The sequence below is a fragment of the Bos grunniens genome, chromosome 14 (assembly GCF_055505025.1).
Source record: "Bos grunniens cultivar Pamir isolate PY7600 chromosome 14, Bosgru_T2T1.0, whole genome shotgun sequence".
NCBI lineage: Eukaryota > Metazoa > Chordata > Mammalia > Artiodactyla > Bovidae > Bos > Bos grunniens.
Genome location: NC_141178.1, coordinates 21,043,308 through 21,066,711, shown reverse-complemented (window position 1 = coordinate 21,066,711; position 23,404 = coordinate 21,043,308). Strand labels below are relative to the sequence as shown.

The following is a 23,404-nucleotide window of genomic DNA, read 5'->3' as shown; positions in this document are numbered from 1 at the left end:
GTGAGTTAATATACCATATTTGTTTTTCTCTTTCTGACTTACTTCACTCTGTATAACAGCCTTGGGATATTGTTGTATAGCACAGGTACTCTGATGATCTAGAGGAGTGGGGTGAGGGGAGCGGAGAGAGGCTATATATGTGTACTTGTGGCTGATTTGTGTTGTTGTAGGACAAAAACCATCAAAATTTGTAAAGTGATTTTCCTCCAATTAAAAAATCAATTAAAAACCAATCCATGAGTACATGCTAGGTGCACACTCCTGAAGCAGGCTCAGGGGACAATGGAAGAATACAAAAGAGAATAAGAAGGTCTCTGCCCTGCTGCTGCCGCCGCTAAGTCGCTTCAGTCGTGTCCGACTCTGTGCAACCCCATAGATGGCAGCCCACCAGGCTCCTCCATCCCTGGGATTCTCCAGGCAAGAATATGGAGTGGGCTGCCATTTCCTTCTCCAATGCATGCATGCCTGCTAAGTTGCTTCAGTCGTGTCTGACTCTGTGCAACCCTGTGGACAGCAGCCCACCAGGCTCCTCCGTCCATAGGATTCTCTAGGCAAGAATACTAGAGTGGGTTGCCATTTCCTTCTCCATCTTTGTCCTGAGAGTCTTCTAATCAAATTGGTTTCTCTGCAGACCCTTAGGTGAACAGCGAGTCTTGCAATTCTTCATCTACATAAGGTAGCAGCTAATATATACATGCAATTGTGGAAATCACCACACACACACACACCCCCACCCCTAAACTGCTACTTTGCTTCCTTTTCCCAGGCTCAAACTAGAACATGCATCAAAGGAGGCCCCTTCTACAGGGTCTTCCTCTCTTGTTGTCCTAAATGTGCCTTTTTTTTTCCCCTCTCTCTCCTTTTAACATCATATTTTTGTTTCTCTAAGAGAAACTCACATTTCCTTTCCAAACTCTCCTCATGGATCTTACATTACCACCACCAGGAGAGATTCTGGGTTGGTTTCATCCTCCTTTCGGGATTATGCCCCCCCACCCCCGCCTCTGGTCACATCCACATCTCTGAGGCTTCACCTACCTTTCCTGGACCATGCCAAGCCTTGCTGACAATTAGACACTGGAGAGAGGAGGGGGCTGGGAGCAAAGAAAGGAGAGGCTACTTAGCCGAGAACCAGTCCAGGCATCGGCTAATTTGTTTGTCAAGGTCTGGCTACTCTGCCGAGAATAATAAAGCAAACCCAAAAAGATGAAGCCTCTGAGGATGTGAAGGCTCCACTGGGAGGCCGGCCACAGACCAGAGTTTCGTGTGCCCAGAGCTACATCCATATTCACTTCTCTACCTTAGCTGAATACTTGAGACAGCTCTGTAGGAGGAAAACAGGAGTCCTCAGCCTGAAGAAATGTGTTGGAGAGTCATGTCTGGAGGTGGCCCTGAGCTCCTGAGCAATTCATTGGCAGGAGAGAACAAGCAGCTACAGAGCTCCCCTTGTGTTGTCTGCTGGGCTCAGGGAGGGGTGGGGAGGAGACAGCCGATGATCTATCAGCTGCTCTTCAGTCGAAAAGGTCCCAGGTGACTGGAGCAAATCAAGGTTTAATAGAGAAAGAAAGAGCGCCCCACTGAGACAGTTCCGACTCGTGAAGCATCACTTCTGTCACATTCTTTCTGCCAGTTATCACCTATTAACACCAGGCATGAGACAGAGGCCAGTGGGAACTGAAAGAAAGATGTGGTTGGTCTGATGGGGCGTGGATTGGAGCAGGGCTCCGAGTGCGAGGTGCGGCTGCTCATAGGCGTCAGCTGCCCCATCACCCTTCGGAAAGCGATCTGAACTGTGGGATCACGTCTGCGTTAAATCGAGTAGCGAGGAGAAGGGGACGACAGAGGATGAGATGGTTGGATGGCATCACCGACTCGATGGACATGGGTTTGGGCGGACTCCGGGAGTTGGTGATGGACAGGGAGGCCTGGCGTCCTGCGGTTCATGGGGTCTCAAAGAGTCCGACATGACTGAGCGACTGAACTGAGCTGAACTACCATCCCCTACCAGTGACCTTTCATGTCCTTCGCAGCACCATTTCGAATCCGTAAGGCTTTGTTCATTTACCCTGTATTATCTGCCTCCCCAGGCTCAGTGCCATTAAAATCGGCAGCTGCCTCTTCCACTCCTGGACCCTTGGCATCAGAACAGCGCCTGGCAGGCACCCAGACCGCACTCAGTGGGTGAGCATCAGATGAATGAATCCAAAACGTTCTTACACGACCCAGTGAGGAAATTTTCCAGACCAGGGGAGGATTGCCTTTAACCCACAAACACGGTCTGTCAGTCTGAACCGGAACACTGAGTAGACATGGGCATGATGACGCATGCTTCATGAACAGGTTCTTCTGGAGAGGGGAAGCTTTAAAAAAGTGCCCAAGAACCATTAGCTGGTGGCCCGATGACGTCCAGGGGAATGCTGTGAAGTACTAACAGGTGGTCTTGGGGGAGCCAAAGGCAGATTGGAAGAGGCCAGTGGATACTGCCTGAGCCAGACACAGAAAACGCAGGAAGCTCTAGCCTGGTGTAGGAGACACGCCAGGAAGAGACAGTGTGTCAAAAGCCCTAGATGGAATAGGAAGAAAATCGTTTTCTCTTTATTTAAAAGATTTATGTATTTGTGTATTTTTTGGCTGTGCTGGGTCTTTGTTACTGTATGCAGGCTTTGTCTAGTTACAGCAGCTCAGTCATTGAGGCACACAAGCTTTAGTTGCTCTCTGGCATGTGGGATCTTCCAGGACCAGGGATCGAACTGCCGTCCCTTGCACTGGCAGGCAGATTCTTAACCACTAGACCACCAGGGAAGCCCAATCTTTTTTTTTTTTTTTTTAAGCAGATTCTACTTTTTTTTTTAAGCAGATTTTTTTTAGATTTTTTTTTTTTTAAAGCAGATTCTGTTGACACAGCTCTCAGCTGTGTCAACAGAAGCTTCAATCAGAAGTGGGCCTGTCTTGTAAGCTGACACCTTTGGTAGAAACCTTTGCCCTTGAGGAAGTCAGGACAACTTGTAGCTGGTGAGGTCTCAGGACAGGAAGAGCACTGATACACTTCAGTAATTGTCTGAAGCTTAAAACTGAAGCTATCTGCTCCTTGATCTTATTTTGGAAATACTTAGTACACAGCACTGTTCACTGAATCTGAAAACACAAAAGCTGTGTGTTGGGCTTGTCAGTGTGTGCCATCCCCCGCCTCCCCCTGGTGCTGTGTTGGTCCTATTGCTCAGATGTGTGGTCCTTACTCCCAGCGACACAGTTTTCAGTACGGCTGGAGCCTAGGGAGGTGGGCTCTACCCGGCCCCCTTTTAACTACCACACGGTGGGGAGAGCTCTCCTGAAGCACCCGAGGCTCCATGCTTATCTGTACAGTGGAGACAACAATACCCACACTGTGAGGATCGAGGATATGACGAGGTGCTTAGACCCCAGGCTGCATGTAGAAGACCTAAGAAAGATGGGACTAAGCACAGCTTACTGGCCTTACATTCTTATGGTCCCCAACTGGAACTCATCTGCTGCCAGTTAGCATGTTAAGTGATATAACCACTTTTGGAAAACTGTGTCAGTATCTGTTAAAGTCAAATATGTACCCATCCTATGAGCCAGGAATTCTACTTCTGGGTATATACCCCAGGGAAGGGAATGCCTACCAAAGGGCACAAGCATGTTAACAGTTGGGACTTCCCTGGTGGTCCAGTGGTTAAAACTCCCAGCTCCCAGTGCAGGGGACACAGGTTCAATCCCTGGTCAGGGAACTAAGATCACACATACCACACGATGTGGACAAAAAGAAAAAAAGAATACAAAAAAGACTAAATATATGTGTATATATGTAACATTCACTTTAAGCAACTATCAGTCAGTCCAGTTCAGTCGCTCAGTCATGTCTGACTCTTTGCGACCCCATGAACTTCAGCACGTCAGGCCTCCCTGTCCATCACCAACTCCCAGAGTTCACTCAAACTCACGTCCATTGAGTCGGTGATGCCATCCAACCACCTCATCCTCTGTTGTCCCCTTCTCCTCCTGCCCCCAATCCCTCCCAGCATCAGAGTCTTTTCCAGTGAGTCAACTCTTCGAATGAGGTGGCCTAAGTACTGGAGTTTCAGCTTTAGCATCATTCCTTCCAAAGAACACCCAGAACTGATCTCCTTTAGAATGGACTGGTTGGATCTCCTTGCAGTCCAAGGGACTCTCAAGAGTCTTCTCCAACACCACAGTTCAAAAGCATCAATTCTTCGGTGCTCAGCTTTCTTCACAGTCCAACTCTCACATCCATACATGACCACTGGAAAAACCATAGCCTTGACTAGACGGACCTTTGTTGGCAAAGTAACGTCTCTGCTTTTGAATATGCTATCTAGGTTGCTCATAACTTTCCTTCCAAGGAGTAAGCGTCTTTTAATTTCATGGCTGCAATCACCTTTGCTCTAATAAAAATTAATTTTAAAAAAGAACATTAACAGCTGTATTGTTCACAACAGCCCTAAACTGGAAACAACCCAAATGTCCTTCAAGTACGAGTTAAATTGTGGTGTATTCATTTAACAGAATATACATGGTAGTGGAGATGAGGAAATTTTTGCAACTCACAGCACCATGGATAATTCCCACTAGCATAATGCTGAACAAAAGAAGCTGGACCCAAAAGAGCACATACTATATGATTCCATTTATAAAAGTCAAAAATAAACAAAACTGATCTCTAATGCTAGATGTCAGAGAGTGGTTATGTTATGGGGCGGATGGTGACAGACACATCCGAGTCCCTATGGTGAGGGGCACACGGGATACTTGGAGTAATGATACTGTTCTGTGTCTCCTTACAGATGATGGTTACATGTGTGTGTCGCCTTATTAAAATTCATCGCACTTAGGACTGACTTGAGCATTTTTCTATACGTATGCTGCATGTAGTAGATTGCTAATCCTTTGCTGTCTATCCACTGCAGACAGACTCCACTTCCTTGTCTTGCTGATGTTGGGTTTGTCTGTGTGACTTACTTTGACCAATAGGAGGTTGGAGGGTCTGATGGGAACAGTGACATGAAATGGGTTTGCCCTCTTGGGTTTCCCACAGGCATAATAAATCCCAGAGAGCTGCTGCTCTTTTAGCCTGATTCCCAGAATAATATACACGGAACAGACTAAGCTAGACCTGGAGCCTGAAGTCAGGTCTAGCCATTCAAGTTGTGGTTGATTGAGAGGAGAAAGATTCCTGTTTTAAGCCACTAAATGTTGACTTGCTTTGTCATGCAGCATTATTGTGGCAATAGCTGACTAATACATTATTCTTCAACAAAAAAAGGACTTTAAGATCTATCTGCTCTATTTTTCTTATAGTCACTTGTTTCAATTTAATGTTACTGACACCCATCTCTAGCACTTATCAGACCTATTCATGTTCTCGATCAAGTGAATTTCAGTTTCCTTGTCTATAAAATGGGATGATGCTTACTTTACACACTCTTGGGTAAAATGAATGAGCCAGTAGACCTAAAGCGTGCGTGCTCAGTCGTGTCTGACTCTTTGTGACCACATGGAGTATAGCCCACCAGGCTCCTCTGTCCTTGGGATTCTCCAGGCAAGAACACTGGAGTGGGTTGTCATTTCTTCCTCCAGGAGATCTTCCTGACCCAGGGATCAAACCTACATTTCCTGCACTGGCAGGTGGATTCTTTACCACTGAGCCACCTGAGAAGCCCAGAAGACCTAAAAGCACTGTATAAACTGCACAACACAATTTTAAAGTGATGGATTTTAAAGTGAAGGCACACTCACACTGGGCGAAGCTGCTTCCTCCCTTTGGTGCTCATCTTGGCTCAAAAGGTGAGGGTGCGGTGTGGGGAGCAGGCTGGGGAACAAAAGTCAGGGCCTGACCGAGAGCAGTGACTGAGCTTCTGGGCGTCATTCTGTGGGACCCAGATTGCCTTGGGAGATGGCAATGATGCTTGGGCCTCTAGAAGGTCAGCTTATGCACAAAGAAAGCAGACCATACAGGACCCCAGGAAGGCCACCGCTGCCCTCAAATCTACTCCCCAGCCAGGACCCTCTGTGTGTCTGAAGAACTACCATCAGTGTTTCCTTTCTCGGGGTTGTGGTGCTGGGTGTCTCACCAGCCTCTGTTGAATCCTTACTGCCCTTCTCACTGCACTTCTCAGTTCCCAAAGAGCAGGCCCGTCTGTTCTCTCATTTTGGTATCATTTCCATTGTGTGGATAAGGATCCTGAGACTCTGGGAAACTGAGTGATTTCTGCAAAATCACTTAGTCCAGGAGTATTTGAGCTCAACTTGCAACAGGTTTTCTGACTAAAGCTTAGAGAGGCAACTCACTGATATGGGCAAGAATTCTATCATTAGATAATCCAGTCGGATCTTCAGACATCCAATAGATGGCACTGGCCTGAGGGATAGGACCAGTAAGTTTTGACAGAGGAGACGGGAAAGACAGGTATTGAGTGAGCAGGTAAGTAGTGGACTTTGAAGTGGGTTATGGGGGATGGTGAGGAAGTGAGAGGGAGGAATGGAGTTGGGGGCAAGGGGGGAAAGACTGCAGACCCCCGTGCTGGTCTGCTAAGGAGCAGTCAGGAGCAGCAGCAGGAAGAGTCCTTCCCAAGAACGGCTCTGAGAGAAAAGAAAGAATCAGAAAGGATGCCAGCTAGGTCCAGGGACTCTGCAGCCCCACTCCATCTCCAATAGCAACAGTGTGGGGTGGTGCCGTCACCACATCATACAACAGGATCCCCCCGGGGGACCCTTCTGCTGTCTGCCTGGCTGGAGGGTGAGGTAAGACTCCAGGCTTGTCTCCTACATGCTGGGCTCTGGTCTTGTTCCCTGCCAAGCCCTGTGACGCCGACTGCCTGGCGTGAGACTAGTTCCTGCAACCAGTACAGTCCTCACTATCAAGATGAGACGGCAAAGGAGACCCTTGAACAAAGCTGTATTTAAACAAACACACACTTCCTCTAGAGCCCAAATATCAAGGATCCATTTCCGCTGATTCAACCAAACGCAGCAGCCCTCAAGGCAGGGGGTGGGAGGTGGGGCCCTGCTGTTTTCTTTACAACAATTTTCACACGGGTGGGTGGAGAATTTCCTTTGGCAAGGTGAGCCATCACGGCCGCTTCCGTGGGTGCAGTCTCAGCATGGCTCTGCCCGAAAGCAACCTTCTCGTCCGTTCTGCGGCTGTGACCTACCTCTGCGGTCCGGAGGCCGTTCTGTTTCTGGGCCAGGGGGCCTGAGCTGAGGCTCTGAGGATTCGGGCACTGGGTCCCACAGCTCATCTTCTTCTCTGGGTTGGATATTCCACTCGGGGCTGTCGATCGGGGCACGCCGTTGGAGGTCACGCCATCTTCCAGCACACCTGCGGGGAGGGAAGCAGAACATGGGACTAGAGTCTTGCCCATGGCAGTTGCTGCAAACAATCCCCAAGACAGCAGAAATGAAGAAATAAATGTCACCTAGAAGTCCCATCATGCAGAGCTACATTTTCTGTAAGAACATGTGTGGGTTTTTTCTTCTTCTTTTTTAAAAAAAAATTTTAAAAATAATTTTTGACCACAAGACCATGTGCAGTCTTATTTCCCTGACCAGGGATCGAACCTGTAACCCCCGTGTATTGAAAGCCTGTAGTCTTAACCACCAGGCAAGTCCCTGTTTTTACAAAAATGAGACTTTAAAATAATTTTGTAACCTCAAATTATTACTTAATAATACATCATTGACATTTTCCCATACCCTTAAGTATTCTGCCATACACCTTGGATATGTCACTATTTATTTAACTAATGCCCTCTAATTGGATATTTATTTTTACCTTTTCATATCAAATGTTACAGTGATGAAAGCCAGTGGGGCTAAAGTTTTATTCTTAATTATCTCCTAGGATAAATTCCTAGAGGTGAAATTACTAGTTTGAAGGTAACACATTGTTTTTTTACATAATTCCATTTCAAGGTGTTGGACTGAGTATGTGGTTCCTCCCAGGGAAGGCCAAGAAACGACAGAATGAAGTTTAAATATGGCCTCAGTGAAAAGCAAGAGGGTGGAATTCCCTGGTGGTCCAGTGGTTAGGACTCCGAGCTGTCACTGCTGAGGGCGAGGGTTCAATCCCTGGTCAGTCAGGGAACTAAGATCCCACAAATTGTGTGGGGAGGCCACAAAAAAAGGAAAAAGAAAAGCAAGAGGAGGACTACAGAGAGGAATTCATGGATAAAGAGTATTTAATTGAAAAGACAAAAGTGGTCCAGGGAGCACTGGGGGTGGGGGTGGCAAGGGGGAGACAGGAAGACAGCAGAGGCTGTGATGACCACAGGGAGGCTGAGGGCAGCCGGGCAGGCCAGTCATTCTACTCCTCCAAGGCCAGTTGGCAATGACAGAGCGGTCTGTGAGGGTAGGACACTGTGATACAAAAAGAAACATATATTTGTTCTTTGTCCCCAGTTCCCGGCACAGAGCTCCTAAAACCCTTGTCATTTCCCAAGTAATAACGGGGGATAGCAGCACCTTCGGTGACAGCATTTTGTATTTGCTCACATTTCATGACACAGAGCTCCCAAATTCCTTGGAATTTCATGAGTGACAGGAAAGAGAGGAGCACTATTTGTTATAAGGAGGCAACTCCTGGTGGCCCCCTAGGTCAGGGTGAGGGCTGGTTGCCAGGAAGACCTGACCTTGAGTAGGAACTTGGAACTTTCAGCCCCACCTTCCAACCTCTGGTGAGGGGAGAGGGACTGGAGACTTGAGTTAGTAACTGATGATGCCTACATGATTAAACCTCCCTAAACATCCCTTTGTGACAGCGTTTGGGGGAGCTTCCAAGTTGGTGAAAGCATACAGATGCTGGGAGGGTGGCAACCGCAACTCCACAGCTCAGATCCTGTGCTTAGAACTCTTTCAGATTCTGCCCTGTGTACCTCTTTATCCAGCTGTTCATTTGGATCATTCATAATATCCTTTACAAATAAAATGTAAACATAAGATATATGCCTATTGGCTAATTGTGTGTGTGTGTTTAAATTTTTGAGTCATTTGCCTGTCTTACTTTTGGGGTGTTGGGGTGTTACTTTGGGGTCTTTTGGGGTGTTTGCTTTCAAACTTAAGGAAAATAAACAAAGTCCTTTCCCAGAGTGTTGAGAAATCTGGCTCGAGGCAGGCATCAGAAGCCGTGTATCAGATACACTAAGAGAGGGAGGGGCAGAGCTGAGGAGGCTGCAGTCTCCGTGCAGCTAAGGGAGGGACCTGAAGGACACACACGTCCACATGCCCCCCACCTGCTCTGCAAAGTGCTAGGAGGCTCCTGACCATGCCCACAGGATAGAAATCCGCATTCAAAACACTGTTAGTCAAAATGGAAGATGCCTGATCGAAAGTTTCCTGACTGGCAGGCACTCTGGATAAGGTCCAGATGTGTCGAGAAATGGCTGGATTCCTTCAGCTGGGCTCACTCCAAATCTTTGTGCTCCTCTTCCTCCACCAGCTGGCAGCCTGCCCCCCTTCTCTTCCCATCCTCCCTCCATCCTGCACCAGCAGTGCTTCAAATGCATATGTAGACACCCCAGCATACATATTCAATCTCCATCCCCACTGCCCCCTGCAAACAGCTGCCCCTTGGCCTAGGGAAATGCAAACCGGGAGAATGACTCAGGTGAAGAGGCCCATGAAGACACTGGAAGCAGGTCTGTGTGATTTGGACGGGTAATTCCAGGATCCTGACACCCACAGAAGAGTCTAAAGCAGAGCTTTTTATCATGGTCCACTGTTGTTACTGGTCTGCCGTGGGATAACTATAAGAACTGAACACAAGCATTTGGAAATGTACGGATGTGAGAGCTGGACCATAAAGATGGCTGAGCATGGAAGAATTGATGCTTTCGAATTGTGGTGCCAGAGAAGACTCTTGATAGTCCCCTGGACTGTAAGGAGATGAAACCAGTCAATCCTAAAGGAAATCAACCCTGAATATTCATTGGAAGGACTGATGCTGAAGCTGAGGCTGAACCTCCAATACTTTGGCCACCTGATGTGTAAAGCCGACTCACTGGAAAAGACCCTGATGCTGGAAAAGATTGGGGGCAGGAGGAGAAGGGGATGACAGAGGATGAGATGGTTGGATGGCATCACCGACTCAATGGACATGAACTTGAGCAAGCTCCGGGAGATAGTGAGGGACAGGGGAGCCTGGCATGCTGCAGTCCATGGGGTCTCAAAGAGTTGGACACAACTGAGCGACTGAACAACAACAACAAATGACAATCTGACATCACTGGAACCTCCAAGGGTGAACCTGTCTGACTGAACTTATCTGGCTGAAGACAGTATTAGACCAGTTTCAGTGTTGTCAAACTCATGAGGTGAGTCACAATTGCTGCGAGCTGGGTGTTAATCATATACATAGGACCATTTATTTGTCTGTGATGGACTGGGAAAAAGAAAAGTAACTGGCCAAGAACAGACAGTGGAGACCACAGAAGCTGAGAGGCAACAGGAAGTGGGACCGAGCACAAGGCAGAGCTCCAAGCTCCTGGCACATGTTCTACTGTTTCATAGTATTTCACTTACAAAACGCAAATTTAGACAAAACTATTAAGAATTTCAGGATGGCACCTGCAGGGCACTAAATCATATGCACAGGCCCCTTCTGAGCCTGGCAGGCCCTGTGGGGCTGCCCTGGTGGCACACCCAGGAAGCCAGTCCTGACAACAGACAGATCGAGGCAGAGCTGCTGTGGCTGCGGTGCATATGGTCAGCCCTACCCTCTCAGCGGCCCCTTGACTCCCTGGGTGTCTCTGCTGAGACTCACGACTCCTAGAAACATGGCCATTCATTTGGTCTAGTGTTTTCAGTTTTCATTGGTGGCTGAACAAAAGTTAGAGCTCCTTCTTAATCCCCAGTCTAGGGACTTCCTCAACGATTAAATGAGAAGAATAATTCCCACTTCCTGGGCTATTGTAAGGGCTAAACGAGACAACATATATTAAGGTTCTAATATGTTTGCCACATGGGCTTCCCAGGTGGCTCAGAGGGTAAAGAATCTGCCTGCAATGCTGGAGATGCAGGCAGATGTGAGTTTGATTCCCAGGTTGGGAAGATTCCCTGGAGGAGGGCATAGCAACCCACTCCAGTATTTTTTTCCTGGAGAATCCACATGGACAGAGGAGCCTGGTGGGCTACAGTCCACAAGGTCGCAAAGAGTCAGACACGACTGAAGTGATTGAGCATGCATGTCACTTTGCACTTATTATTATTTCAGGTCCAGCACCAGCTGCCTTGACTCCTCAGGTGCCCCCCTCTATTAGCCATATTAATTACATTCTTGATCTATGAGTCACACAAGCAGGGCCTATGAAGAGCTCAACGACTGGCCCGCTGAGCCTGATGCATGTGTGTGTGTGTGTGTGTGTGTGTGTGTGCTCAGTTGTTCAGTTGTATCTGACTCTTTGCGACACCATGGACAGTAGCCCACCAAGATCCTCTGTCCATGGAATTTTCCAGACAAGAATACTGGAGGGGGTTGCCACTTCCTGCTCCAGGGGATCTTCCCAACCCAGGGATTGAACCCGTGTCTCCTTCACTGGCTGGCAGACTCTACCACCAAGCCACCTGGGAAGCCCATACCGAACCTGATGAACAAGAAAATCCCTGATCATAAGCAGTGAAACAGGGCCAAGCTTGGGCCTGGCATTGCCAGTGAGCAGGACCATCTGCTCAGTGTGGTCAAGAGGTCACTGCAGGGGTCAAGAATACGGAGTCATTTACTGTTACTTCTGCCTACAATCGATCAGGTGGTTTCACTGCGTGGATTTAATTTTATGTGTCTAGTTCCAAAAAAAATAAGACTCAATATTAGAAAACCTGTCAACTATAAAAGTGCACAAGGGGAAAAGAATTTTTGCCTCATCATGCAGAGATAACAAGGAGGTGATGTCCTTCTGACAGATGCTACTGGTGCCCCCACCCAGGTTCAGTCATCTGACCCCAGCTGCGGTGCATGCTGGTGGCCAATAGCTCATGCCTGCCCCCTTCTCCTAAGGCCTGTCCTTGGCCAAAGGAGGCCCCCTCACTGGGAGAGGCTTGGTTGATTATGTCAGGTATAGCCCATGGCCAATAAAAAGTGTGTAGCGGTGTGTGTATAAGAGCCCAGCTGAGCAGGATAATTTCTACAAAACAACTTTTCTCCAAAGTAACTCAGGGGAGGAAGCTGGGACTAGGCTCATCCTGAAACTAATACATCTTTGCCTAGTTCCCTTCCCTGGCCCATCCTGCTTTCCGGGCTCCCCTCCTCATATGGTTCTCCCAGGAGTATCTCCAGGAGTCAGTTGCATACAAACCCCATCTCGGGCTCTGCTTCAAGGAACCAAACCTAAGACAGCATATATACCCTGCATGCTCAATATATTCTTTCTGCCTCATCACACTGATCTTCCCTTCATCTTTACCCTGTTCCAGGCCTAGAACTCTGACTTGAAAAGCGTCATATTCACAGGCTCCCTTGCCCACTGGCTTCTAGTTGGGTTTGCTGGTGGACATCACTAGCTATTGAGCTGGGGTCTCTGCAGTAGCACACTGAGGCAGGGTCTTTACTCTCCTAGCTCCCTTCCAGTAGAGTTTCCATGGGTGCCCTGTGTCCTCTACACACTCCTCCACCAGAAAAGGGTATAGAATCAAGAAAAGCCAGAGAGACTGTGCCATTAGGAGGCTCCTGGTGGCTTCAAGGGGAGCTCAGAGGAGTGATGGTAAGAGAGAACAGATGGTAAGCTGTTGAGTAGGGAGTTACAGACGCTCTATCAGTCAGAGCGCATAGCTGCAAGCAACAAAAATTGACGTCAGTGAATTAAAGTTGAAAAGTGATTCATTTAAATAATCTGAGAAGCTCACAGAATGTCTGGAAGGGCTGGAGACTGAAACACAGATCTCAGCTGTCAATCAAGGAACAATGTCCCAAATCCTTCTATGGAGCTTGTCCTAGCAGCCCCTGGGCCCTGGAAACTCACCTTGGCATTGTTGCCACAGTTACACTGAAAAACTATTGTTGTTTTTCTGAAATTCAAGTTAACCAGGTGTCCTGAATTTTATCTGGCAACCCTACAGGGTGCCAAGTGACCCAGACTGGGGGGACACTGTTGTGAAAGTTGCATTGTACTAGACCCCGAGCTTCATCCACATCCCTACTCCAGGCCAGCCCTTTTCTACCTGGGACCTGGGGAGTGAACCTTATTTTGTAGGAAAAGAAACTGACGTTTAACTCTGGTTCTGTATATTTCCAAAGCTGGTGATCTCAGCAAGTATTCATTCACATTACCTTTGAGGAAAAGCTCCCAAGGAGGCAGTTTTCAAATTTTAGTGTTTGTGAGAACCACCTAAGTGAAAGAAAAAGTCACTCAGTTGTGTCCGACTCTTTACACAGTCCATGGAATTCTCCAGGCCAGAATACCGGAGTGGGGAGCCTTTCCCTTCTCCAGGGGATCTTCCCAACGCAGGGATCGAACCCAGGTCTCCCTTATTGTAGGCGGATTCTTTACTAGCTGAGCCACAAGGGAAGCCCAAGAGAGCCACCTAAAGTCCCTGTTAAAATACAGGTCCTTACATCCACCCCCCGTCCAGAACTTCTGATTCATTGGCGGCTCCGGAATATACATTTTAACAAGTTCTTTCCATCCTTCCCCCACCTCCAGTGATTCTGAGGCAAGGAATTCTAAAGACTACACTTCTATGCTCCTGGCATAGAGATCAACACTCCTAGTAGTTTTGAAGGTTCACTGAAAAATGCCTACCTCCATTTCTTTCCACAGTGAATTCTGTAGCAGTAAATTGAGGGACATTTGTGTGCCCCTGGGGTATGTCCTTTTTGGACACCCTTCACAAAATGTTCATTCCATCCAGAAGACAAGCCAAATCACTGACTTTGCCAGAAGAGGGGAAACAGCTGTGTCTAAAGCTGGATGACAAATTGCAACCCGGGACTTCTTGCCAGTTTCTTGCTATTTTTGGAAATGGAAATGGGAGAGGGGCAGAGCATAGAAGTTAAAAAAGATAGCCGGGAACTTGTGGGGAGCAGGACAAAGGGCCATTTCTCCTTAACCCTTGTTAAAGGTGATCACAGATTTCAGTCACTGAAACCACCTGCAAGTCATTCCCTCAACGCTCAGAATCCAAAATGTTGAGTCATTAGCAGTCTGTTTGGGAAGAATCTTCTAAAGTCACATCAGATAAAATTCTGGCTCACCAAACACTATCTGGGCTCAGGCTCTGAATACGTGGCTGATAATAAGTCTGTCTGAACTGAGTTATAAGTTAAATAAACTGCAACTACTGAGAATTTGTTTCCTCAATTTTTCAAAATGAACTAGAATAGGAAGGTGTCTGTCATTTCTTCATCCTTGTGGGTAATTTTTGATTACACACATGACGTGTAAGAAGCTTATATGTGACTTTTGGAAAATATTTATTTATTTATTTGGCTGCTCAGATTGCGGCAGGCAGGAGTTTTCGTTGCAACACATGGAACTCTCTAGTTATGGTTCGAGGGCTTAGTTGCTCCCAAGCCTGTGGGATCTTAACTCTCCGACCAAGGATTGAACCAGAGTCACCTGCATTGTAAGGCAGATTCTTAACCACAGGATCATCAGGGAAGTCCCTACATGCGACTTTTTGTGTGACTGGTATAAGAAAATCCTTAAAAATGTTTAGCAACCCTTACAATTACTGTCAGTTGATTTTGGGGAAGGATGGGGAAAGAATTGCTTTTTCAAGTGTATGGGATAACTGAATATCTACACAAAAAAGACTGAAATTGAACCCTGTTTCTCACGATATACAAAAGTTAACCCAAAGTGGATCAAAGATCTAAATGTAATCGCTTAAACTATTAAACATTTAAAAGAAAACATTGATGTAAATTTTCACGACCTTGGATTAGGCAATGGTATCTTAAAAATGACCCCAAAAGCAACAAGAATAAAATGTAGATACATTACAGACCATCAAAATTTTAAACTTTTGTGCTTCAAAGGATACCATGTGTAAAGTGAGAGGACAATTCACTGAACAGAGGAACAATTTTTGAAATTAGATATCTGGTAAGGGAGTCTTACTACCCAAAATGTACACAACTCAACAATAAAAAGACATACAGCTCAATTAAAACACAGGTAAAGGAGGTGAATAGACGGTTCTCCAAAAAAGATACGCTAACAGTTAATAAGCACATGAAAAGATGTTCAAGGACACTAGTTAACAGCAAAATACAAATCAAAACCACAATATCACTTCAAACCCAATGGAATGGCTATAAAAAAAAGACAAATAATGACAACTTTTGATGAAGGTGTGGAGAATTTAGAACACTTTTATACTGCTAGTGGGAACATAAAATGGTCCAGTCACTTTAGAAATCAGTCTGGCCGATCCTCTGAAGGTTAGACATAGTTGCCACAGACCCAGAAATTCCAGTCTTAAGTATACCCCCAAGAGAAATGAAAACCTATATCCACACAAAGACTTGTACATGAATGTTCATAGCAGCATTATACCAGCCCCAAAGTGGAAATACCCTAAATATCCACCAGCTGATGGATGAATAAAATATGGTTTATACCTACAGTAGACGGCACCCCACTCCAGTACTCTTGCCTGGAAAATCCCATGGACGGAGGAGCCTGGTAGGCTGCAGTCCAAGGGGTCGCTGAGGGTCGGACACGACTGAGCGACTTCACTTTCACTTTTCACTTTCATGCATTGGAGAAGGAAATGGCAACACACTCCAGAGTTCTTGCCTGGAGAATCCCAGGGATGGCAGAGCCTGGTGGGCTGCCGTCTATGGGGTCACACAAGGTTGGACACGACTGAAGCGACTTAGCAGCAGCAGCAGCAAACTATTACTTAGCAGCAAACACAATGAAATATTGAGACAAGCTGCAACATTCATAAACCTTGAAAACATTATGCTAAGTGAAAGAAGCCAGTTACAGAAGGCCACATATGGTATGATTCCATGTATGTGAAAAGATCAGAAAAGAGGCAAATCTATAGACAGAAATGTAGATTAGTGGTTGCCTGGAGCTGGGGAGGTTGGAGGGGCAATGAGGAGTGCCTGTTAATAGATACAGGGTTCTTTTTAAGTGATGAAAATGTTCTAAAATTGTGGGGACGGCTGCAGAGTTCTGAGAATACATGAACAGCCATTTAATTGTACACTTGAAATAGGTGAATTGTATGGTATGTGAATTATAGCTCAATGAAGCTGTAATTTAAAAAATGGTGAGCAACACATTTTAGAATGGTATATCGTCTTGAGAAAACACAGCATGTTTGGATTTGAACAGCAACAGTCAGGGAGAGAGACTGAACGATGGACTTCAGGTCCATAAGGATGCCTGCAGTACTCACTTCACAGTCCCCGAAGGTCATGAGTCCCACCAGGAGAGCCCCCGAGATGGATCTCTAGCCTGTCACACCTGCCCTTGCCTGTGGGGCTTGGTGGTGAAAACGGCTCCCCTCGTCCCCAGCCGTGATACCCAGCAGCGTGCAAGACAGACACCTGCTGAGAGCAGCGGACCCCAAGAAGGAAGGAAAGTCTTATCTGTCCCCGGTGAAATCACCCCTGAATTCTCTCCCCAAAGAGACACTCAGGAGACCACAAATAAGCAATGAACTGGGAGCGTGAATTCTCTCCCCGATGAGACACTCTGCTGCTGCTGCTGCTGCTAAGTCACTTCAGTCGTGTCCGACTCTGTGCGACCCCATAGATGGCAGCCCACCAGGCTCCCCTGTCCCTGGGATTCTCCAGGCAAGAACACTGGAGTGGGTTGCCATTTCCTTCTCCAATGCGTGAAAGTGAAAAGTGAAAGTGAAGTCGCTCAGTCGTATCTGACTCTTAGCGACCCCATGGACTGCAGCCTACCAGGCTCCTCTGCCCATGGGATTTTCCAGGCAAGAGTACTGGAGTGGGTTGCCATTGCCTTCTCTGAATGAGACACTCAGGAGACCACAAACAAGCAATAAACTGGTAGGTAGCCAAAAGGAAAACTCACAGTTTCCCTTTTCTTCTCCCTACCAATACCCTTAGAACCTGTCTGTCTTAGCCTCTGCTCTCACTTTGATCCCTTCGGTGGCCCCTCCCTTCCTTGAAGCTTCCACCTCTGCTTAGAGATCATTACAGAGTAGATACTCCAGGGAGGGGACGGCCATATCTCTGAGTTAATTACCGCGGGGCTGTCTCAACTCTGTAATAAAAACTCAGCTCTCTCTCCCATCAAAGAGCTTATTGTTTCGAAGGTACACAATACTGCTATGCTAAGAACATAACAACGCCATATGCTTTTCCATAGTCTTCCTCCCAAATTGCCCAAAACACTTCTCTGATATTATTCCCTGTCCATTTTGTCTTTCCTTGAAAAATTTTCTATTTTTTGGTCGTTATGAAGTTACAAAGTTATTTTTGTCTGTATCAAAGAAATATTCTTTAATTGAAGTATAGCTGAAGTACAATGCAATATTACATAAGTTACAAATGTACTGAGTAATTATCTTAAACTTTAAAAATGTCTCCCTTGTGTATTAGTTGCTAGGGCCATCACAACAAAGTATCACAGGCTGCCTGGTTTAAAACAATAGAATTCATGACCTAATTTTACCTTAATTACCTCTTTAAAGAGTCTGTCTCCAAATATAATTGTATTCTGAGGTACTGGGGGTTGGGATATCAATATCTCAATTTTGAGGGGACTGTATCACCTCGCTTTTCCTTTTATAAAATAATGTTTCTATTTTGCTTGTATGAGAAATAGATATTTCATATAGAAAATTGACTATATTGGTAAAAAAAAATAAGAAAATGAAAATTATTCATAATCCCACCAACCAGGGATAGCTGTTAGTTGATGTTTTGCCTACTATGTCCCCAAACGTGTTTCACTGCTTAGACATACAGCTTTTAACAAATGAGACGAGGCCCTAATCCTGCTCCATTTCCCCCTTACCTATCACCATTTCTACTCAGCCTTATTCCTCCTTCATCTGCTTCTTCCTCTTCATAGATCACTTACACTTTTGTCATCTGTCTTTCAATTAGTCAATCACTTGAAAAATATTCAGTGCCTACTGGGGCTTCCCTGGTGACTCAGATAGTAAAGAATCTGCCTGCAATTCAGGAGATCTGGCTTTGATCCCTGGGTCAGGAAGATCCCCTGGAGGAGGGCATGGCAACCCACTGCAGTATTCTTGCCTGGAGGATTCCATGCACAGAGGAGCTTGGCGGGCTGCAGTCCATGGGGTCGCAGAGAGTGGGACGCAGCTGAGCGACTGACACACAACACAGTGTCTACTGCGTGCCAGGCGCTACGCTGGGTGCTGGGTTACACCTGAGGCTTAGAGCCCAGTAGGGTTGTAGTCTGTCAGCTCAGGCCTCCCCCAGCCCACCTTCCTTTTCTTACCACCCCTCCCCGTCGCTTCTAAGTCCCCCACTTCCACACCACAGGGAATACCAGGGATGGAGGGAAAAATTGAATTCTCATTGGTGGGAGAAGGAAGACAAGAAATTGAACTGGTGTAGACATAATTCTCTATGAGGGATGGAGGGCGCGGCAAGGCAGAGGTCGTTTGCAAGACAGTAAGTCACGTATCTGACGCCCCCTTCCTCTCCCACGTGGCCTGGTCTGGAGCCCACCGTCCTACTCAGGCTGAAACTGCCTCTTTAGAGAATTGTTCATCTGAGCAACCCCAGGAACCCTGAACAGCGGTGTCATTATAGAACAGGGTGACGAACCGATGCCCCAGAAGGAAATCCTAGGAGTCAGGTGGGACAGGTCCCCTCCAAGGGCTGTGACATTCCTTGGCCAAGGCCCTGCCCATCATGGTCCCATTTTTTGGTAAGCAAGCTTGAAAGGGGAGGCTTACTTTGATCGTTTTTTCTTACCCCACATCCTTATGTGTTCAGACAACGTATCGTGCTTGTGGCCTGGCCTTTTTCCACAAAGTCTGCAGATCTAATCAGTCAGGGATTTAAAAACACCCCAGGGGTTACCTCTCACATGGCTCCAAAGGTGGCTGGCTCCATGCTTGTCTCCTCAGCCTGCCCTGGACATCTGCTTAGTTGGTGAAATTGTCCTCAGGGAAGAAGTCTTCCAATGCAATTTTCCTGCCTGTTTTCTTTTTGCCTTGGTTCAGTCACTTTGGGGATGGTTAGCCCGAAGGCAATGGCACCCCACTCCAGTACCCTTGCCTGGAAAATCCCATGGACAGAGGAGCCTGGTAGGCTGCAGTCCATGGGGTCTCGAAGAGTTGGATACGACTGAGCGACTTCACTTTCACTTTTCACTTTCATGCATTGGAGAAGGAAATGGCAACCGACTCCAGTGTTCTTGCCTGGAGAATCCAAGGGACGGGGGAGCCTGGTGGGCTGCCGTCTGTGGGGTCGCACAGAGTCGGACACAACTGAAGCGACTTAGAAGCAGCAGCAGCAGCCCCTTAAGGAAGGGCAGCTGGTTTCTTGCTTTTTTTTTTTTTTTAATTCCTTGACATTTCTAAATTTAGTACAACTAGCTTTTTCAGTAGGCTCTTGTCAGGCCAGCTTTAGCTGGTACTAAATTTTTCTCTTAGGTGGACATTAGACGTTTAGTGATAAAACCTCATTAGATATAAGAAATATATTTGGGTCAATCAGAATCAGGAGATTTAGGTCAACTGAATAGAAATTTTAATTCTTGGAAATTTAAAATTATCCAAAGCAATCAATCAATGCTCTAGCATCTCTGAGCGCCTCCTCTGTGCCTATCAGCACTGGGCTGTCCCTGGAGGATGGAAAAGACCTGCCTGCCTGAATCCTTCCTGCTTCTGTAATTTAACTGGAAATTCAATAGCTTATTTAAGAATTACTGGAAAATAGACCCAAGCAAAATTTAAATAACAAGGTATCATTTCTCACCCTTCAGAGTGGCAAAAGTTAAGAAGTCTGATAATATTAAATGTTGAAAGGTGTCAGTAAGTGAATTCTCTCATAAGTTGCTGGTGGGAGTACAAATAGAACTATCTATTTTGGAGGACCACTGGTAGAATTTAGGCAAGTTTAGAATTGTGCACATCATGACTCAGCAATTTCCTTTTTTCTTTCTTTTGCTGGCTGCACCTTGAGGCATGTGGGATTTTGGTTTCCAGAACAGGGATCGAACCCATGACCACTCCCCTCCCACCCCCCACCCCCTGCAGTGGAAGCCTGGATTCTTAACCACTGGGCCTCCAGGGAAGTCCCCCTTGACTCAGCATTTTCAGTCTGAGTCTACTACTCAGGAAGAGTCGGCTGCTACTACTTTCTACCTACTGTAGAAAATCTCTTTACCATGGCACCCAGGCCTGTTGAGAACATTCTTTACACCCCTATAACAGTGAAAAGTGGAATCAACGTAGCCATTCATTAGTTGGATAATTACTAAGTTAACTGTTTTACCTACACTGTGAAATTCTATACAGTAATCTAAAAAGCATAAAGATTTATGTAGGTAGAAGTCCAGTATATAATCTGTTTCTTTGCAAGCTCAGTGGTGTTTGATTCTCTGCGACTGCATGGACTGTAGCCTGCCAGGCTCCTCTGTCCACAGAATTTTCCAGGCAAGAATACTGGAGTTGGTTGCCATTTCCTACTCCATCAGTATTTAATAATAAGTGGAATAAAGCAATTAGATGATAAATATGTAAGAATGAGTTTTTGTATAGGAAAGAAAAAACTATATTACATACTATGCTATCGTTGTCATATTTTTGCATGATACATACACACACGTGTATGTCAACACAGCATTCATCACTGTTGGGATTTTTTGTTCCAGGTCTGCCTGCTCCACTAGTCTGGTTGTTCCACAAAGCCAAGGATCATACCTGTCTTGTTCATGACAAGATCTGGCATGTATTAGGCATTCAAGAAATGTTTGTTGGAAGAGTCCTGAACGGTTGAGCAGGTTGCCAGAGCTAGAATCATCACTTAGAAAGAAGCTGTCATATAGACCTCTGTGTGTTCAGTGTTTCCTCCTGTGAGGGACTGAACAGCTGAAATCCCAAAGAAGCAAGTGCAAAGGTGCAACCTGCCAGCGGTTCCCATGACTGTGGTGGTATCAGGAAGTGGAGGAAAGAGCTCACATAAACAGCATAATGATTCCCCAGGAGAGACCTGTTAAAGGCTGCTGGCCACTCACCCCACACCCCTCTTCAGGTTACTGTGACTCCCAGGAGCTCCCAATCAGGGCAGATGTCTTTCCAGGATTTGGGGCTGCATGCAAACCCTAAGTCCACTTGCCCTTTAGGGGCTCATGCTGCAGGAAGGAGGGATGGCTTTCCCTCATCATGAATGTCACGACCCTCTGGCAAGAGCAGTTCTCCCACAAACTCAGCCCAATAAGGTCATCCTGTGCCCAGCTACAGGAAGGGCTGGTGACAGGGCAGTGCAATGCTGCCTAGGGGCTGGCAATGATAAAGTGAGAGGTGAGTCACACTGGCCTTTCCTTTCATTTCTCTACAGATGGCTGCCTCGCTGCAGGAAGGGGAGCTTTGATGGGGGTTGGTGTGGGGCATGAGAAAGGTGCCAAGGCCCTGACCTCTGGGCATTTGAGTCCAGGCTGAAAGGTCTACAGGGTCAACTTTGTGCAGAAGAACCCCCCAGCCTCCACTGATGCTTAAAATTCCTTCCCCAGTATCTCTTATACTATGATTAGCACTAAGGTTTAAATTTTAGTTAGTTCCAGGAGAGAGAGCATGGTAATTGAAATTCACCTCTCTCCGCCTCTCCTAATCTTTTAAAAGCAGAGAGGATTCTTGTACACTAGAATGACCTCATGCCTTGCTTCTGAGTTGAAGAATCCACTTAATTAACTGGTGGAAAGGAAATCAAAGAAAAGGGAGACATTAGGTTGACTTAGGATGACTGCAGATGGTGACTGAAGCCATGATATTAAAAGATGCTTACTCCTTGGAAGGAAAGTTATGACCAACCTAGACAGCATATTAAAAAGCAGAGACATTACTTTGCCAGCAAAGGTCTGTCTAGTCAAGGCTATGGTTCTTCCAGTGGTCATGAATGGATGTGAGAGGTGGACTATAAAGAAAGCTGAGCGCCGAAGAACTGATGCTTTTAAACTGTGGTGTTGGAGAAGACTCTTGAGAGTCCCTTGGACTGCAAGGTGATCCAACCAGTTCATCCTAAAGGAAATCAGTCCTGAATATTCATTGGAAGGACTGATGCTAAAGATGAAAGTCTAATACTTTGGCCACCTGATTCAAAGAACTGACTCATTTGAAAATACCCTGATGCTGGGAAAGACTGGAGGCAGGAGGAGAAGGGTTTGACAGAGGATGAGATGTTGGATGGCATCATCTACTCAATGGACATGAGTTTGAGTAAATTCTGGAGGTTGGTGATAAACAGGAAAGCCTGGCATGCTGTAGTCCATGGAGTGGCAAAGAGTTGGACATGACTGAGAGACTGAACTGAACTGAAGGTTGACTTATTTATTAGGGCCTAGGTGGAGAAGAAGCAGGAAGCAAAAAAGCCATGTCAGGGACAGAAAGAGGAGGGAGAGGGAGCCACTGCCAGATTTGTAAAAAAAAAAAAATATCTGAGTCAGAGGATTTCAAAGACGTTTAGTTATGTAGCAAAAGTAAACTCCTTCCAAAATCCTGCCATTTGTGACAATGTGAGTGAATCTGGAGGGCATTGTGTTTAGTGAAATAAGCCAAAGAAAGACAGATACTGCATGACATTCCTTATATGTGTAATCTTCCACTCCAGTGTTCTTGCCTGGAGAATCCCAGGGACGATGGAGCCTGGTGGGCTGCTGTCTGTGGGGTAGCACAGAGTCGGACACAACTGAAGTGATTTAGCAACAGCAGCAGCAACAAAAACAACAACAACAACAACAAATTGAATGCATGGAGATAGAGAGTAGACAGGGCTTCCCTTATAGCTCAGTCGGTAAAGAATCTGCCTGCAGTGCAGGAGACCCGGGTTCGATTCCTGCGTTGGGAAGATCCCCTGAAGAAGGAAATGGCAACCCACTCCAGTATTCATGCCTGGAGAATCTCATGGACAGAGGAGCTATAGTCCATGGCGGGCTATAGTCCATGGGGTCTCAAGAGTTGGACACGACTTAGTGACTAAACTACTACTAGAGAGTAGAAAAGTGGTTGCCAGGGGCTAAGGATGGGGGAAATAGGGAGAGGTTGTTAAAAGGGTACAAGCTATCAGCTATTAGATGAATAAGATCTGAGGATCTATAGTATAGCGTGGTGACTATAGTTGACAATACCATATTGTATTACTGAAATTTGCTAATAGAGTAGAACTTAAGTGATGAGTATGTATTAATTGCATGGGGGGAAATTCTTTCACAATGCACATATATATCAAGTCAGTGCGTTAGTCACTCAG

General features: G+C 46.3%; 1 protein-coding gene across 1 annotated transcript in view; it reads right to left on the bottom strand.

Annotated features, from left to right (window-relative positions):
• Positions 1–23,404, bottom strand: part of BAALC (BAALC binder of MAP3K1 and KLF4) — an 88,179-nt gene that overhangs the window by 9,073 nt on the left and 55,702 nt on the right. Inside the window, exon 2 of the mRNA XM_086335332.1 lies at positions 7,191–7,357. Coding sequence (XP_086191458.1) covers positions 7,191–7,357 — 167 coding nt within the window. The remainder of the gene's footprint in view (positions 1–7,190; positions 7,358–23,404) is intronic.